This window comes from Hemicordylus capensis, chromosome 6 (assembly GCF_027244095.1).
Source record: "Hemicordylus capensis ecotype Gifberg chromosome 6, rHemCap1.1.pri, whole genome shotgun sequence".
In the NCBI taxonomy this organism is placed as follows: domain Eukaryota; kingdom Metazoa; phylum Chordata; class Lepidosauria; order Squamata; family Cordylidae; genus Hemicordylus; species Hemicordylus capensis.
Genome location: NC_069662.1, coordinates 35812270 through 35830777, shown reverse-complemented (window position 1 = coordinate 35830777; position 18508 = coordinate 35812270). Strand labels below are relative to the sequence as shown.

Here is an 18508-nt window from a genome sequence, read left to right as displayed (position 1 = left end):
TGCCAGACAGACAATTAGGGAAGTGAGGGGTTTCCCCCCTACCAATTAGGGAATTAGGGAATTCTGCCTACCAATTAGACAATTAGGGAAGTGAGGGGTTCCCCCCCTACCACTTATGCAAGAGTAGTGTGTGGATGGGGGAGCAGCTGTGGAGAATTCGTAGGCCATAGGAGGATCATTCAGTTATTTTGTTAAGGATTCCCCTCCCCTCCCCTGCCAGGCTCCAAAACAGGAAGTGACCCTGGCTGAGTTGGGTGGGGGAGGAGTCTTAACAAAACTACTGGGTGCGGGATACAATTGCAGGAGTAAATTTCAGGGGGCAGCCACATTTTCAGGGGGAATCACCAGGCACAAGTGGGGTTGCAAACTTCTCCCATTTGCCCTCCGATCTTCCCCTGTAAATGTCCCCCAGCCCCATTCCTTGTAACCTCAGCAAACATGAATTTGCCAGATTATTTTCAATTTGGCCTTAAGATGTACAAGAGAAGGGTAGAAGGAGAAGGGAGGAGAGGAGTGATGAGGATATATTGGGTGGGCAGTTGTGGAAGAAGGTAAGTGGCCATGTACACCATTCTGAGCTCCTCGAGCAAGGCGTGGAGGGGGGCGGAACAAATATGGGAGTAGTAATAAACATCTATGTAGAACTTTAGGAACCATTTTGGTCCTGAAGATTCTTTACATATATACATCCAGATTAACACTGCACACATGCTACAAAGGAAAGACCATTTCTGCTGTTCTCCCTTTCTCTCTGTAGCTCACTGTGCCTCCCAGAAATATGACCTCAGGGGTCACACACAGGAGCGTAACTATAATAGGGCAAGGGGAGACAGTTGCCCCCCAGAGGCAAGTCACATGAGACAGTTGCCCTCCAGAGGCAAGTCTCCCCCACCCACGCACCCACCAGAGCTTCCTTTAGTTGTATTCATCCTCTGAAACTGATGTGAGTGTTAAGACCTGGAGCTACCAGAAGAGCATGTCTTTCTCTAGTACCATTAAATGACTTGCATCATCCACAATTTACAAAACCCTTTAAAAAATAATTTAGGATGATGTTCTAGTGTGGCACATAGGTGTATATATATATATATATATATTAAAATTTTACTATGCTTTTTGTTACCACTATTCAGCCTCATTATTTCTCTGTGTAAACCGCCCTGAGCCCTTTTTGGAAGGGCGGTATAGAAATCAAACAAACAAACAAATAAATAAAATTTAAGATTTCTTTATTTCATGAGCTGAGCTTCAGTGAGGGGGGCGCATTTTAAAATCTTGTCTCTGGGCCCACTCCAACCTTGCTATGCCCCTGGTCACACAAGTCATCCCTTCTTGGGAGCCCATGCACAGCATGAATCTGAATATCAGCGAGAAACATATCCCTTGTCTGCAGCAAATTTTTGTCCCACCCTTCCTCCAAGGAACTCAGGGGGGCATGCAGGGTTCTTCCCCTCCCTTTTATCCTCACAACAACCCTTTGAGGTTGGTTATCCTAGTGCCTAGCCTAGAGTCACCCAGTGAGCTTCATGGCCTCCCATCCTAGTCCGACACTCTAACCACTGTACCATATTGGCTGACACCTCAAGTCACTCTAGCTTGGTCATCCTTCCCCTCTCTCTTTCCTCCTGTCCCCTTTTCTCATACAGATGCTGTCCTGGGTGTGTCTGGCCACCCTGCCTTGGACAGGAAGACTCCCCACTGCTGCTGCCGCTGCTGCCCCTCCTTCCTCATCATGTGCTCCAATCCAGACTGTGAGGAACTGCTGCTGCTGCTGCTGCTTACGGAGGTGGAGCAGGAATGTGGGAGCACATGGGGATGGTGGAGAGAGACAGACACAGAGAGAGAGACCTCCTCCCCACCCCTCCTCCTAGCAGCAATGGCTTGTGGTCACTGGTGAACTCAAGGGACTAAAGCTGGGTGGGGGGGCCCTCCCCCCAACTCTGCAGGGGAACTGGGGCTTCAACTCTGGTGTCTATTTATTGTTGTTGTTGTTCTGGGAAGGGGCATAAGAATGTGAATGAAAATATACACCTCGCCCCACCCCACTCCAATGCAGCCTGATATTTCCATCCCCTTTCCCTTTCCCCAGAGGGTCTGGGGCAGGGGGGTCGACTCACCTTGCCTTTCTGTTGCCACGGATTGGACCAACTGGCCCATCTTCCTAGGTAACCTGTCTCCTTTTCCCCGTCATCCCAAGGGTGCTAAATGTTCTGTTGGCACTTTTTTTGCATTGCTGCTACAAAGATGTGCCCTGTCTCACCTCGTGAATGCCTGAAGGGGGTTGCTGCTCAAGCCCAGTTCTCAATCTGCCCCCTCCCCATGCCTCTTCCCAATAAGGGGAGGGGGCAGGTAGGAGAGGACCTGTTTTCCTTCCTCTGCTGCAGATTCCCAAATCATGCCGGGGAATGAGAAGAGAAGCGCTGAATAAAGAGCCATGCCCACCCGCTACAGCAACTTGCCCCTCAGGGCCAAACCACAGAGCTCTGAGTTGGGGGTGCCTGTACAGACACAGCTGCTGCCTCTGTCTAGAAGCAGCTGCATCTTGGCACAAGTCAGGAACCCCTTTGAAATCAGCCCACCCCTGTTTTCCCACCTCATCTAAACGTGGGATATTCTAATCCCCTCCCCACAAGATGCAGCTCGCTTTCCCTCCAAGGAGAAGGGCCTGGATTTATGCAGTGGTATGATGGGGGGGGCTTGAGGCAGCCCCCCAAACTCTCCATGGGGGGATGAAGCTATCCCAGGTGGTTAAGTTATATATTTGGCTCTGTGGCAGGAAGAAGCTGTATCTTGGTGGAGCATGGAGCCTTGGTTTTTTTGCTCTAAGGGGAGCAGGAAGTGGTGATTTCAGGTTTGGGGTGCTGAGACTGGAAGGGAGGATGCTCAGCTTGGGGTAGTCAATCGAGCTCTGAACTTCTAAGATATGGCACACAGACCCCCTCCCTCCAAGACTATTGTAATATAAGAGTTGTATTTTCTGTGTATATCTGTGCTGTGGAATCTCGTGTAAATTGAATTTCTTTTTTTGACCGCCGTTAACAAGTTCTCTGTTAATTTAATAATGTGTCCTTTCCCCCCCACCCCCTCTCCCCTGCACGCCCATACTTTTTCATTTGATGTTTATATTTTCTGCCTTCTGTTGTTTTTTAAAGTTTTTTTTTCCCCTGGGGAGGGTGTGCGGGGGTGAGGGGCAAACCAAAGGGGGTTGTTTTGCATGAAAGTGGGGAGGGGGGGGGAAGAAAAAAAAATAAAAGCTTGACAAAAAAAAATCTATCAGGCAGATTGTGAGGGGCAAGCAGGAGGCTGAGGGCCAGGAAGGGAGAGCTTCTTCTGGTCTGCTCAGCTCCAGTTTGCCTCAAGGTGAAGGGGAGAAGGAGGGCCAGAAGTGGAGTGCGAGTGATAGGAAATGTTAAAAAGGAAAAAGAAAAAGCTTGAAAACATTTTCTAAGATCTGCAGATTTTTGTTTAGTTCAACAGCATGAGCTCTCTTAGGAACAATGTTCCATGGCAGAGGCCGCTGCAGTGAATGGCTGCCTGAAAGCTCTCTCTTTTCATATTGGACAATTCCTAACATTCTCTTGTCATCCTCTTAAAAGCCCAGTTCTTCTGCACTCCTGCGTCATACCAAGAAACAGAAGCCGGGGAATTGCCAACACTTGACTCTTGGCCTAGACCGTTGACTCATGAGGGGCAGGTTTAAACCCACTCCATGACTGTCCCTGAAGGCAGCCCTCTTTTCTCCCCATTAAGAAATGGCTGGTATTCATGCCTGTGTTAAAAAAAAATAAAACCGTGCCCTTTGAGACACTGCAGTACAAACAAAACTGGGCCTCCGTTGTCAGAGTGCAGACACGCGCTTTGCAGCCTCCACTCCCAGGCTGTCTGCAGGATAGAGTAGCTGTACTCCACACTACCCTGTACCACTGCTCTTCCTATCTGAATCAGGATGGGCCTTTTGCCAGCTCTCCTATAGAGAGACGCTACTGAGGCTGTGTCTGCTCAATCCACAGTGAGTCTGCCAGCCCATTGTGAAAAAAAGCGTGTCATCAGCTTGGTTTCTGAGTGTCATCTGCAAGAGACGTAAACTGCTTTGAGAACTTGCTTTGTTGAAAAGCGGTATATAATCATTCTTCTTCAACATCAGATGTCACTACAATACACTTAAACTGCAGCTGGGGGACAAATTTCTCACAGGCAGTTTCGATCATCACCAGGAACAGATGTTACCCACAATATTTGTGGGGACGTTTTCCTTGCACAGATCTGGAAGCATGTGCAGAATAAATGGGGCAGGGAGAGGAGGCCCAGTTTTTGACCACATTAAAAATATTAGAAACTTGCAGCGAAGTCACCTCAGTAGGTCTGAAGTTGCTCCAACTGTCTTTTTGCGCTGCGCAGATGTCTGTGCTTATGAACCAACACCCATATTTGTAAACTGGCATGGCCACCAAGGGGAAGGAGTCCACATGCTGTGCAAACAGCCAAAGAAACCAACTCAATGTGACCCAGGAGAGCTGTGATCAGGATCCAGAAGTGCACCTAGGTAATTTTGGAGCCTGGACCTAAAAGCCTTTGGAGGGCCCCCCCCCGCAAATTAAGCATCATCATGCTTGGCCGGTTGACCACACCACCCGGGACAGACTAAAGAAGATTTGGAGTAAGAGTGCCTCTGTCAGGATCCCATGTATGTTTGCTTTTAAAACGAGTCCCACAGCTGCTGTGAAGGATGGGGAGGTGGTGTTGCGGGGTGGAATGTTTAATACTTTAGTACAGCATTTAAATGTTTCCACACAGAGTGATAATAATGGGGGGGGCAGTTAGACTGGGGGAATTGTACAGAAGGAAATGGTTCACGACCCCCTTACACAGCCACCATTTCCCCAATCTTCAAATCAGCCATGTGGGGCAACTAATTTTCTTTTTTTTTTAAGGGGGTAGCCTTGATCACAGATTCACCACTGTTCATCTAGTCTGATACTAAACGAAAGCACCAAGCAGGGTTGTGTGTTCACACTTGCCGTTACAAACTCTGAAGTAGAGTAGTTGCAAGAACTGCTGTAAAGTTCCTTGTTTTATGCTGTTTGCACGGCCTCCACAAGGGGGAGTTGGTGTATGGAGGAGTCTGCCTTGGAAAAGGACTCTATCTTACTGTTGTCTGGTAGGACAGAAATCATTACTCTTCTCCTGTACAGTTTGCGCAGTGTGTCTTTCATACAGCAGTAACCTAATGCATATCCAGCAAGAGACCCACCGCTAAAATGCCAGTGTGAAGGCACTTGGAGTATTTCCACCGTAGAAAGTAACTTTTTATGATCTCTTAATGAGATATTGAGAGAGGGATGGAATAATGGGAAGGGAAAAGTTGCTCAAGGCTATCGGCATGTCTGAGGAAACCAAGTGAGTGGATAAATATTTATGGTAGGGGTGGGGAAACGAAGCCACATGCGCTGGCTTAATTACTGATTTTCCAAGGCCTGTCACAATTGTCCTCTTCCTGCCCCCCACCCCAATTTCCCTCTTAATTTTACTACAGCAAAGGCTTGAGACAAAGCGGCAGCCAAATTACATGGTTACATGCATGTCAGAAGCAAAAAGAAATTTATTCCTCATGAAAACAAGACAGAGCCATGGCTATAAATTAAGAATAAAAAAGGCAGAGGGGGAGGAGCATCTGTTTCAGAGGTGGGGAGATGGGATTTTCATTTGAGCCAGAAGAGGGGAGTCCTTACATCTGTGGCAAGGAGAAACTGCAGAGGGATGCGTTTGAGCCTTCAGCCTCTTAAAGCTCACACAGGGCTTCCCTCCCCTTGAACTTGAAGCCACAAACTTCATCACTGCGCACAGACACACCTGGCCAATTGTTTCCTACTTTTGCTTTGGATGTTTGTGAAAACCATGTCCGCAGGTGAATACTAAGAGCAATTTTCAGAAGAAGCCTGCCCTACGTGCCAACTAAACTTAGGTTTGTAGCCCAAGGTTATTGCTACTATACAGATTGGTTAACTGTGATGGCTTATCAGAAAGGGAGGATGGCAATTGCTCTGTCATCTTTGACAGCCTCTTGGCATCTTCACAGAACCCTACAATGCCCAGAATTCCTTTGAGAAAGCCGTTGCAGTCATGTTTGAGTTAATGCAGTGATGCTTGTTACGCAGATTAAAATCTGATTCACATAGGCATGTTTATCCCTTGATGACTGCAGCTATCAAGCGAAGCCTCGCATATATGAAAGATCTGTCACTGATCATACACCATGCTTTCATATCTCCTCATCAGTTTTTCAATGAACTCCATTCACAGATTCAGCAAAAAGTCATCTTGAGAGAAAAAATCAAATTATGTGGATACATATGTGAATTGTCCCATAGACATTTCAGCTAAGTGTGGGTGGTAGACATGTTGCCCAGGAGTTCAGCCACTAGGGGGAACCAAACTCTAGCCTAAGGTCCCCATATGTTGGACTACAACTCCCATCATCCCCAGCCACAATGCCCTGGATGATGGGAGTTGTAGTCCAGCAACATATGGGGACCCAACGCTGGAAATCTTTGCTCTAACAATTCAAAGACTACAGGCAACACAGAGGCATTAATTATTCCTTGCCTCGATGTGGATTAGCTCAGCAAATGTGTGTCTCCCTCCCTAGTTCAACAGGCCTCAGCTTGCTCAGGATGGCTTCCTTGTTAACTGTAAGGGTTGAACTATACATGACAGGCAGTTCTGCAATTCTTCCCCTGCAAGAAGCTGAAATCAGGAGTGAAGGGCAGGGTGGATGGGTATGGAGCTGCTTATTCCTTCCTCTTCCTGCTATTCGTCGGCTCAAAATCAGATTTCCCCCTCCCAAAGCTGCTTTCCTAGGGGTGGGTGAAAACCTATGGGGATCCCATGTCTTTTCTCTCACAAGGAGAAAAGGTGGATTTTGAGTAGACAAGGAAGGGGAGGGGGAAACCACTCAGAGGAAGAACAGTGGAATTGCCTGTCACATATTGTTTGGCCCTAAAGGTCAAGGGTCACATGCTCCCCACCCCTTCCTCGTTTTGGCTTCTCCACCAGGGACTCTTCAGTGCTCCTGTTGCTCAAAGATGGTGGCAAATGTCCTGAAAGAGAGAGAAAAGAAAGAGCTCCGTATCTGCTGTGGGGTCCTCTTCATCTCTCAAGTATAGTTTCCCCACTTCTTTATTTATTACATTCCTATCCCACCATTCCTTCAAGAAACTCAGGGTGACCAGACATGGTTCCTCTCCTTTATCCTTACACCAATCCTGTGAGGTAGGTTAGGCTGAGAGATGGTGACTAGCTCAACGTCACCCGGTAAGGTGTAGGACTGAGCAGGACTTTGAACCTCAACTCTCTGGTTGAAGCCCAGCTCTGTGTATGTGGGCTTGATTACATTCTTTTATTTACCTCTTACAATTGTGTCCTGCCCTTCCTTTGAAGAGCTCAGAATAGCATACATAGACTTCTCAGGCAATCACCCATTGAAATATATGCCAGTGAGACATCTGCATGCCTCAAGAGATCTCTTAAAATGTCAGTTTTGCAGACTGGGTAAACTGAGGGCTGGGGCGAAATAGTGTATCCAATTTTACCTAGTAGTTCCTTGGCTGCGATAAGATTTGAAGAGACAGTTTAAAGCTGCAATCCCACTGAATACAGCAAGACTTATTTTCAAGAACACACATACACACACAACTGTGCTGCACAGCCAGCATTTTAGTTGCAGGCTCTCTGCAGGTTCTTGGGTATCCTCTCCAGCAGCAGAGGACACTACAATGGAGCGGGAGGCAGGGTAGCCCTTCCATGAGGCAAGGTGGGGCAGTCACTTCAGGCAGCAAATTGCTGGGCACCAGCAAGGTGATAAGATGACCTTTTGCCCCCTGCTTTTTAAAAAAAGGGACATATGGGGAGGGATTTAGCACACTACCTCAGGTGCTCAGAGGCCCCCCACTGGGGGGAGGGATCAGCAGTGCAACTTCTGCCTCCCAACACAATTAGACACTGAAAGGAATAGGGTGGGGCTCACTTACTGGAATAAGGCTCCCGATAACTCGTCTACAATGCTCCCTGCAAAACATAAAATAGAACAAATCAGATTTATATGTTCTAAAGCATTCTGAGCGTACAGCTTCTCATTGGAACAAGGTTTATGACAGGGGCCCTTAATCTTTTTGCACCTCAGGCATTACCCATGGACCCCCCCACCCCATTTATCTGTATGTAATACACTAAGGTCGTACGTGGCAAGTCCTGCCCACGCAACGCTAAGCTCATGTGTGGCGAGAGAGAGCTGGGGCAGCATGATGGCGGCAGCCAAAATGGGCGTCTTGGGGGCGGTGAGCGCCTTCATGGAAACCTCCAACATTGGGGGCTTAAATTCTTCACCTGCAGTCTGCTGAGGAAGAGCAGGAGGGCGGTGGAGGAGGGAGGGTGAGGAGAGAGAAGGCAAGAGAATGGCTGAGGCAGGCAGCTGCTTCTGGAAGAGCAGGAAGCAAGGGGAGGGGTCGGAGAGTGGGAGATCGAGGGCGCAGGTGTTCTGCGCCGGGGCAGCTAATCTCTTTTCATAAGCTTCCTGTAAAAACTAGATAAGTACTCCAGATAGTTATTTCCAAGAACTTTACTCTGGCTCATGAAGCAACAAATTAAATTCAGTGCAGCAAAGATTTCGCACAGACTATTTGGACCTGCTGCACAGGCCCCCTGAGAGTCCCCAGATGAAGAACCCCTGGTTTTTGAAGTCACCCTACACTGTTATTAAACTTCTTAGTAGGGGTGTGCATTTTGGAATTTTCTTGTTTCGATTTGTATCCGAATCGAAACATCCCCGTTTTGTTTTGTATCCAAATTTTCTGAATCCGAATCAGCCCTGTTTTGTTTTGTAGCCAAATTTTCCGAATCCGAATCCAAATCGATTTGGATTTTTAAAAAGGGTCCCAGGGCAAAAAGAGTGGGTGGTGGTGGTAGTGTCCAATGGGTGGAAGCTACAATCCAAATTTCAAAGGATCAGGATCATTTCAAAGGATCAACCCAAATTTCAAAAAATCAGGCAAAGGGCTGATTTTTTTTGGTAATTTTTTTTTAAGTTTACACATCTTTAAGAATTTTCCCATAGGGAATAATGGGGATTCCAGCAAATGTATCGCTTCAAATCAAGGGGAAAGGGATGACCGAGCAGAGTGTGGTGGGTGGTAGTGCCCAATGGTGTCAGGGAAACTTCCAGAATTATTTCAAAGGAATTGGGCAAAGGGCTGATCTTTGGTGATTTGTTGAAGTTTACGTGTCTTTAAGATTTCTCCCATGGAGGATAATGGAGGCTTCAGCAGTGCCATAATTCAACTTGGGTGGCACTGGGGTTGCCCAGAGCGAGGGGTTGTGTAGTGCACATAGGGTGCCAACCACCCCCACAAGCTTGTGGGGTACTGGGTTTTGTTGTTTCTGAGGTGTTCATTGTAGATTCTCTGGTAGCATATGAGATTTTCAGTGAAAAACAAGAATCCACTCTCATATGCTACCAGAGAATCTACACTCAGAACACCACAGAAACAGCAGAACCCAGCACCCCATTCAGGTTGGCATACATGGAGATGGGTGGGTTTGGGTTATCCCATTTTATCTCACAGTAACCCTGAGAGGAATGCTAGGCAGAGAGAAGGATTCACCCAAGAGCACCCAATAAGCTACACAGATTAGCAAAGATTTGAACCCAGGCCCCATCCATCCACTTCCCCGCCCAGGCCTGGCAGTCCCGTTGTCCACTACACCCCAAAGGGAAACCAACTCACCTGGTGCACAGGCTGTCTCACACACAGGGCAAACGTAGCAGTAATGGCAGTACTGTAAGGAGAGAAATCCAGTGGGGAGAGGGAGTTACTGACAGGGCACTGCTATAATAAGGCTCACAGAACTAGAGTATCAATTTTCTTTGCAAGGGAAGGGGACCAGTGGTGTTACGGAGAAGCTTGAAACACCAACCTGACAGCTCGTGCAGTGTTCGCTGCTGTCGCCTTCTTTGCAGGGACACTTATCACATTCATCGCAATGCTAGAAGGAGGGGGGAAAGTTGACAGGACAGGTTATGTGGAGGAGGGGTGTGAGAGAAAGAGAGACATTTCCCCCCAACACAAGAACACATCTGGCTTCCTTGTTCGCCCAGCAGCCTCAGCATAGCTGCTCTGCAAAACAGATGCAGCCACACTCTCTTATTAAAAAAGTGATTATATAGCACTATATAATTCTGGAGTGGTCAACCTTGGGTCCTCAGAAGTGTGGTTGGTCTACAACTCCAAGCATTCCCAGCCACAATGGTCAAAGGCCATTGGCTGGGGATGATGCCCAGGGAAAAGCTGGTCTTATATTAGCAAGCATGACTTGTCCCCTTAGCTAAGCAGGGTCTGCCCTGGTTGCATATGAATGGGAGACTTGATGTGTGAGCACTAAAAGACATAATCCCCTTAAGGGATGGAGTCCCTCTGGGAAGAGCATCTAGGCTCCAAGTTCCTTCTCTGGCATTTCCAAGATAGGACTGAGAGAGATTCCTGCCTGCAACCCTGGAGAAGCCGCTGCCAGTCTGTGTAAACAATACTGAGCTAGATAGACCAATGGTCTGACTCCAAGATAGGGCTGAGAGAGGTCACTGCCAGTCTGTGTAGACAATACTGTGCAAATGGACTTATGGTCTGACTCAGTATATGGCAGCTTCCTATGTTCCTATGATGGGAGCTGTACTCCAACAACATCTGGGGACCCAAGGCTAGCAACCCCTGAGGGGTGTAGGGAGCTTTGTAGGGGCCAGGACAGTGGCTCCCCTGCCCCCTGGGGATTCTTCCCCTTGCGCCCCAAGCCACACTCCCTGCATCAGCCACAAGGGGCAGGGCCAGTGCAAAAAACAGGGCAGTTGCAGCCCCAGGATATTTTCATCTCCTCATTTGCCCTGCCAGCGGTTGGTGGAATCACTGAAAGGGAACTCCTTCCCAAGGAAAGGAGCTCCCTTTCAGCAATTCCACCAACTGCCGACAGGGCAAATGAAACTATGCCAGGGCTGTGACAGCCCCATTCTCTGCACTGGCCCCACCCCCTTTCATCTGACATCAGAGCAGGGAAGGGGCCAATGCCCAGTGGGAGTGGAGAGTCCACCCCCACCCCATGCAGCACCTAGTGTGAAATGCTGACTGGAGAAGAAAGGGGCATGTGCCTCATGCTCCCAGCTGGCGAGCGCTTTGCTTACCAGCTGGGTGCAGAAGGGGGCAAGGGGCGCCCTGGCCAAGGGTGAGGGGGAGTCTTGGGACCTGGGGACAATTGTCCTCCCTTGCTCAATGGTCTGTATGCCCCTGCAACTCCTGATATAGTTGTTTCCCCCTGCTACCTGTCCCATTAGCAATAGCACTTACATTTATATACCGCTCTATAGCCAGAGCTCTCTAAGCGGTTTACAATTATTTTAGCATATTGCCCCCAACATTCTGGGTACTCATTTTACCGACCTCGGAAGGATGGAAGGCTGAGTCAACCTTGAGCCCCTGGTCAGGATCGAACTTGTAACCTTTTGGTTACAGGGCGGCAGTTTTACCACTGTGCCACCAGGGACTCCATTAACAATGGCTCTTAGTTGCTAGATCACCTACTAGCAGCCAAGCTGAATTTAACACCAACTTAGCAATGGAATGTTGAAAACCTTTTGCAATGGGGAAAAAGAGATCCTCTCTAATGTGAAATGTAGTGACCAGCCGCTTTTATTTTATCTGCTCCTGTATTTTCAGCTGCAGCCCAGCATACAGGAGTTAGGCAGGTGAAACTTCTCCTGGCAAGTTGGAGGGAACTGATGGGGAAAGCGTCATCTGCTTAATCTCTGCATGTCAGGTGGCTATAAAGGCACAGGAGCACAGACAGGAAAACACATTGGCTACCTAAACACATAGGCTGAAGTGTGGCAACAGACATCAATGCAAATAGGACCAAAAAAATATGTATTATTTATTTGTATTTAGTATATTTGTACCCCACCCCACCCCACCCCACCCCAAACTCATGTCTCTGGGCAGTTTACAACAAACATAAAACAAATTAAAACAGAAATTAAAACAGTTTAAAACTACAATTCTAGTTAAAAAGTCTGGATGAATAAATGTGTCTTAAGAGTCTTTTAAAAAGCTGTCAGAGAGACTCTTATTTTGGTAGGGAGTGCAACAACAGAGAAGGCCCATCCCTGAGTAGCCACCAGATGAACCAAACTGGTGGCAACTGCAGATGGACCTCTCTGGATTATCTCGGTGGGCAGCAGGGCTCATAGCAAAGAAGACATTCTCTTAAATATCCCGGGCCTAAGCTGTTTAGGGCTTTAGAGGTTATCCAGCACTTTGTTTTTTGCCTGGAAACATATGGGTAGTCAGTGCAGTTCTTTTAATATAGGAATAATGTGGTCTCTTCAAGATTATTATTTATTATTTTTATTATTATTATTATTTTTACATTTATATCCCGCTCTTCCTCCAAGGAGCCCAGAGCGGTGTACTACATACTTGAGTTTCTCCTTACAACAACCCTGTGAAGTAGGTTAGGCTGAGAGAGAAGTGACTGGCCCAGAGTCACCCAGCTAATATCATGGCTGAATGGGGATTTGAACTCGGGTCTCCCCGGTCCTAGTCCAGCACTCTAACCACTACACCACGCTGGCTCTCAAGATGACCCAGAGACCAGCCTGGCTCCCATGTTTTGCACCAATTGCAGTTTCCAGACTAGGGATGTGCAGAACGTTCTGGCTCAACCGGTTGTTCTGATGAACGAGCCCTTCATTTCAAACAGCTTTCCATTTCAGAATGGAACACTCGTAAAAGCCTGTTCTGAGTGAAGGTGTTCCGAGCTTGGAATGTTCTGAACATCCCTATTCCAGACAACGTACAAAGCCAGCCCCACATACAGTACATTGCAGTAATCAACTCTGGAGGTTACCGGCATATGCACTACTGTTTTGAGTAATTAAGTGTAATTAATTGAGTAATTAAGTGAGGGCTTACAGTATGTAGCAAAACAGCAGTAAATTGGTAGCTGCCTGGATATAATCATATATACTTAAATCCAGAGAAAAAGAAATGACTCACACTATCCTCCAGAGTTGAATGTTCTTCCCAGTTTCCTCACAAAACACATCCACACTTCCCACTCTCACTTATGCTACCACAACGGTAGCTCCCCAGTTTCCATCCTAAAAAGCAGCAGTTCTAACTCAGGAGAAGGAGAAATGTGTTCATGACCTCCCTCTATCCATCCACTCCAATTGGGACAAGGAGACTGGCTCAATGGAGCTTTCCACGTTTGACACATCTGCACTGTTGTCATTTACTTTGGAAATTGGAGTTTTGAGAGGGTGCTGACGCTTCCGTGTTACAGCTCCCTAGCCATCCTTCACAGAACTATAATTCCCAGGGACTAACATACAGACTCACAGGGCACTAGGGTTAACATGTGGCGCAAATGCAAGGACGTTGCGTTAGCCAGTTCCGCTAAGTCGACTTCCAGGCTACAGCTGCATTGTTGCTTACACAACCTGTGGCATGCCTCCTGCTGGGAAACCTCCTTCTCTCGGTCCATATATGTGGCAGGGCATAATGCAAAGCTAGCCACTATTCTCAGAGTGGTAAAGTAAAGCAAAGTGTGCTGTCGAGTCGGTGTCGACTCCTGGCGACCCCAGAGCCCTGTGGTTGTCTTTGGTAGAATTCAGGAGGAGGTAGCCCCCAAGGTATACTGTGGTGCCTGAGGTGAGGGGCCCGATGCTGCCCTGCTCCATGACTCTGATGGGGGCCAGTCAAAACAGCTTTGAAAATGGCGCAGGAGGCAGAGAGGGAAGAAGGTTGCCCCCAGCCTGTTCTCTCCTCGTGCTTCGTCCAAACTTTGCAAGGAGTGTAAAGAGAGCTGTTCCTTGTCAAGCTTGCAAGGGTCAGATCAGTCCTGAAGAGCTGCTCCCGGAGGAGCTGCAGGGGGCGGGCACCTTGTGGGGAGGAGAGCCAGTCTTGTGGTAGGAAGCATGACTTGTCCCCTTTGCTAAGCAGGGTCCACCCTGGTTTGCATTTGAATGGGAGACTAGACGTGTGAGCACTGAAAGGTTTAATCCTCATAAGGGATGGAGCCACTGTGGGAAGAGCATCTAGGTTCCAAGTTCCCTCCCTGGCATCTCGAAGATAGGCTCGAGAGAGATTCCAGCCTGCAGCCTTGGAGAAGCCACTGCCAGTCTGTGTAGACAATACTGAGCTAGATGGACCTATGGTCTGACTCAGTATATGGCAGCTTCCTATGTTCCTATGATGGGAGCTGTGGTCCAACAACATCTGAGGACCCCTTTCTCACAACCCTTGGGGCATAGGGAGCTTTGCAGGGGCCAGGGGACAGTCTGACCAGTGGCTCCAAGCCACGCCCCCTGCATCAGCCACAAGGGGGCGGAGCCAGTGCAGAGAACAGGGCAGTCGCAGCCCCAGGATAGTTTCGTTTCCTCATTTCCCCTGCCAGTGGTTGGTGGAATCACTGAAAGGGATGGACTAGATGGACTAATGGCTTGACTTGGTATAAGGCCACTTTCTATGTTCCTGTGTCGCCTTGCTGGAACCCCAGCAATCTACAACTGCCTCACCCTGCCTTGTGAAAGGGCTGCTATGGCTATCCGCGTGCAGATGCAACACTTGAACAAATGAATCAGGAGTGTGCCAGAGACTGAGCAGCCCTGAGCATCTGCTCATTTACATGGCCTCCTTGGGTGGATGCTTCTTTGTCTAGCCCAGTGTTAGCCTGGATGTCAGCCAAGGCTCTTGGAGATGAGATTGAATATGGTACGGAAAGGAAGACGTTGCTTATGGGCTGCAACTACACACGGGGCAGAAGGCATTAAGTACTTTGGTAACGCCTATAGGGGCAGTTCAAGAGTCAGGGCTTCACTGGTGGACTGTTCACACATACAAGAGAACCCACACTGATGCTTGGACAGAGAGGAGAAGGTTTTCCATATTCCTCTTTAAAGAGGAAAGCATACAACCACCTCTTCTTTTCTGCCTTCCCATGCCATGTGAACAGAAATGGGATTAAACCAAGCTAAAGTCTTAGAGCAGGCCTGCACAACATAAGGCCTGGGGGCCAGTTCTGGCCGGCAGGAACTTTTTTGCTGGCCCCAACGTAGGAGTGGCCTACAGTAGGAGCCATGAACAGCAAGATCCATGAAGAGCTCTAGGACTGTATGCCTAGAATTGGAGCTTAAAAGCAACTGTGATTAAGGAAGAGGAGGAGATGACTTGGTGTTTATTTGGGGCTGGCAGGCACTCCAGGTGCCCCATGGACTGAGCAGGGATAGGGCCTATTCTATGGGCATTCCTCCTTGATTAAAATTGTGGGTCCCTTGGCAGGGGGAAAGATCCATAAGTAACTAATAGTTTGCACTGAAAACTGACCTCGGCCCCTGCATGCCAACTCATGGTTGCTTCTGGTCCAATGGGGCATTTGAGTTGTGCGCCCCTGTTTAGGGCCACACTGTATGTACCACAGCAGATCCAAATTTCATCTCCCAGTGTTTTGATCTCTACTTAAAAATAACTGTGGGTGCCCCTGAAAAGAATCAGTGCCTGTATGTTTCCCCCAGTGGGGCAAATGGCACCTTTGGAAGGGAGCCATTTAGATTAAAAACAAAAACAAAAAAAACATCATGGGAGAAGGTGACACATCCCTTCCTTCAGCACTGCTGCCCTGTTCCAATGCACGTGATGCAAGAGACACTCGTATCGGCTTTTAAGTACGACTCAAAACATCAGGAATACAGCTGGTGATGGGGCTGGAGCTCAGTGGCAGAGGACCTGCTTTGCATGCAGAATGGCCCAGGTTCAATTCTTGGCAACTCCAGGTAGGGCTGGGAAAGGCTCCTGCCTGGAATCATGGAGAGCCACTGCCAGTCAGTGCAGAGAATGCAGAGTTAGATGGATACTGAGGGCCTGGCTCAGTATCAGGTGCTTCCTAAGTACCCATCATGGTTTCCCTGCAAAACACATAGTTTGGCTCCTAGAGGATTTGGGTAAACCTAAGTCAAGAAGGAAGAGAAGAGAGCATGGGAAGGGCACAGGGGAAATCAAACTCTGAGCAAGCATGCTTGGGGTGAGCATGCTTGCGCTGGCTGCAATAAGATGTGCAAAATAAGACAGACTCTCACCACCAAGGAAGAAGTAGAAGAGGCACCATGGCAAAGCTAAGCCGGACTTGTTTTAGTGGAACAAAAGGGAGTCTGAGGCAGAGCACAGAGTTCCCCTTTCTGCTTCAAGGAGCAAAATATAAGGAAGCATAAAATGCTCTGATCAGGTCCCAATCTCACAACAAAAGGTGATCAGGAAGGACCTAAGCCTGCCTGGGAAAGGGCTGAGAAGGCCTCCTGCTGTGGATCAACCTGTGACTGTAACTGGATATGAATGGACAAAGGTGTGAGGCATGCATCTCTACCACAGGAAGAGGCCCTGACTTCTAACAATAAACCATTCTGCCAACGGAAGCCCCTTGAACTGAGCTGAACCGGTGAAGATTGCCCTTCGTTACCTTGCAGAAGGCACAGTAGTGGCAAAGAGAGCCCGCTTCATACTCCTCATCTTCATCCTCTTCAGATGCATCGTCATCCTCTTCTGCAGCAGAAAAGAGAGACACAGATACGGCTGTCTTTCCCAGGTTCTCTTGGTGCAGGAGAGAGAAGGTGTGGAGGGCCTGGCAGGCAGTTGCAAGCCAGGGGAGCACTGGGGCTTAGAGATTGAGGCTAGGGCTGGAGAACAGGGAGTTCCACTTCTGAGTTCTCCAAAGAGGAGAGTAAATTACTGGGCATGGAGGGCAGCAGGGAGCCAAGATGTTCTACATGGCCTAGTTGGTGGAAAGTAAGAGAGGTGGGCCTCAGAGCCATTATTATTTTAACAGGGTAAGAGAGGTCAGTGGGAACCACAATTTATGACGCTCAGTGAACCAGAGCAGGGGACGCTGGGAGACAGGATTGCTGCCTTTTCCTAGTGCATCAGTTTCCCCTAACAAAAAAGAACACTGTCCCATTACATCCCACCCACTTCCTCTCCTTCAGCAAGCAATTTATTTCTCTTACCTTCTTCCCCTTCATGGTGTCTTTTTGTCTTTTTGTGACCTTCATGTTTATGGTGCTTTTGCTTGTGTGCTTCCTCCTCATCTTCATCCTCTTCCTTAGATGCAATTTCATCAGACTGGTCTTCATCACCATGATGGTGGTGATGACGATGGTGCTCTTTTTTCTCATGATGATGATGATGGCTACCATGGTGATGGTGCCCATGAGACTTTTCCTCCTCATCCTCATCGTCATCATCATCTTCACCACTGTCGTCATCATCATCATCATCATCATCATCATCTTTTTGGTGATGCTGGTGACTGTGATGTCCATGATGGTGATGCTTCTTTTCATCACTGTCATCGTCATCTTCATCTTCATCATCATCATCATGGTGGTGGTGATGGTGGTCATCATGGTGTTTGTGATGGTGGTGATGATGTTCATCTTCATCATCGTCATCGTCGTCATCATCATAGTGGTGGTGGTGGTCACCATGATGTTCGTGATGCTGCTGATGGGGATCCTCCTCCTCCTCCTCCTCATCATCATCTTTATCATGATGATGGTGGTGATGATGGTCGCCATGATGGTGGTGATGGTGATGTTCATCGTCGTCATCGTCATCATCGTCGTCGTCGTCATCATCATCTTTATCATGATGGTGGTGGTGATGATCGTCGCCATGATGTTCATGATGGTGGTGGTGATTATGTTCATCATCATCGTCGTCATCATCATCATCATGGTGGTGATCTCCATGATGTTCATGGTGGTGGTGATGTTCTTCTTCATCATCATCATCATCATCATCATCATCATCTTTATCATGATGGTGGTGGTGGTAGTCACCATGATGCTCAGGATGGTGGTGATGCTTGTCATGGTCATCATCGTCGTCATCATCATCATCATCATGGTGGTCACTGTGGTGGTGATGATGATGGTGTTCATCATGGTGTTCGCTGTGGTGATGATGATGCTTATCATCATCGTCGTCATCGTCATCTTCATCATGGTGAGGATGATGTCCTCCTTGGGTATATTTTGTTTCATGATGGTGAGCTGCATGGTGATGATGGTCATCGTCATCATCATCATGCTGATGATGGTGTCCGCCCTCGTGGTGGTTGCCATGGTGCTCTACATCTCCATGGTGATGGTGGTGGTGCTGCTCCTCTCCCTGTGCTTTGGGGAGCTGGAAGGAACAGAGCAGGACCAGAAGGAGGCCCAATAGCCAGGCCTTCAAGGAAGCCATGGTCGAAGGGGAGGTATGTGGGAGCTATGCTGTTTGCACCCAGAAGTCTCAATAGTGGTCCTGGAGGCAGCAAACAAGGAAAGACAGGCAGCACAGAAGGAGAACTAAGGGGCAGAACCACCCCGTTTCCAGCCCAGAGTTTGTGTGAGCGACATCTACAGCTGGCTTAGATTAGC

At 48.2% G+C, this 18508-nt stretch overlaps 2 protein-coding genes across 11 annotated transcripts in view; one reads left to right on the top strand and one right to left on the bottom strand.

The window, feature by feature from the left end:
* The window catches only part of PPFIA3 (PTPRF interacting protein alpha 3), a 74747-nt gene extending 71307 nt beyond the window's left edge, over nt 1–3440 (top strand). For all 10 annotated transcript variants that reach the window (XM_053261970.1, XM_053261973.1, XM_053261971.1 and 7 more), the window contains one exon: nt 1647–3440. The gene's annotated coding sequence lies outside the window, so the exon portion shown is untranslated. The remainder of the gene's footprint in view (nt 1–1646) is intronic.
* A 2141-nt stretch (nt 3441–5581) lies between these two features.
* LOC128329961 (uncharacterized) lies at nt 5582–18481 on the bottom strand. Its single transcript, XM_053261979.1, has 6 exons — nt 17093–18481; nt 16549–16631; nt 9970–10038; nt 9780–9831; nt 8028–8064; nt 5582–7097 (listed from the first exon to the last, which is right to left on the bottom strand). Exons 1-5 carry the CDS (start codon nt 18209–18211, stop codon nt 8053–8055), a joined length of 1335 nt encoding a protein of 444 aa, XP_053117954.1. The 5' UTR covers nt 18212–18481; the 3' UTR covers nt 5582–7097; nt 8028–8052.
* Nucleotides 18482–18508: the final 27 nt, after the last annotated feature.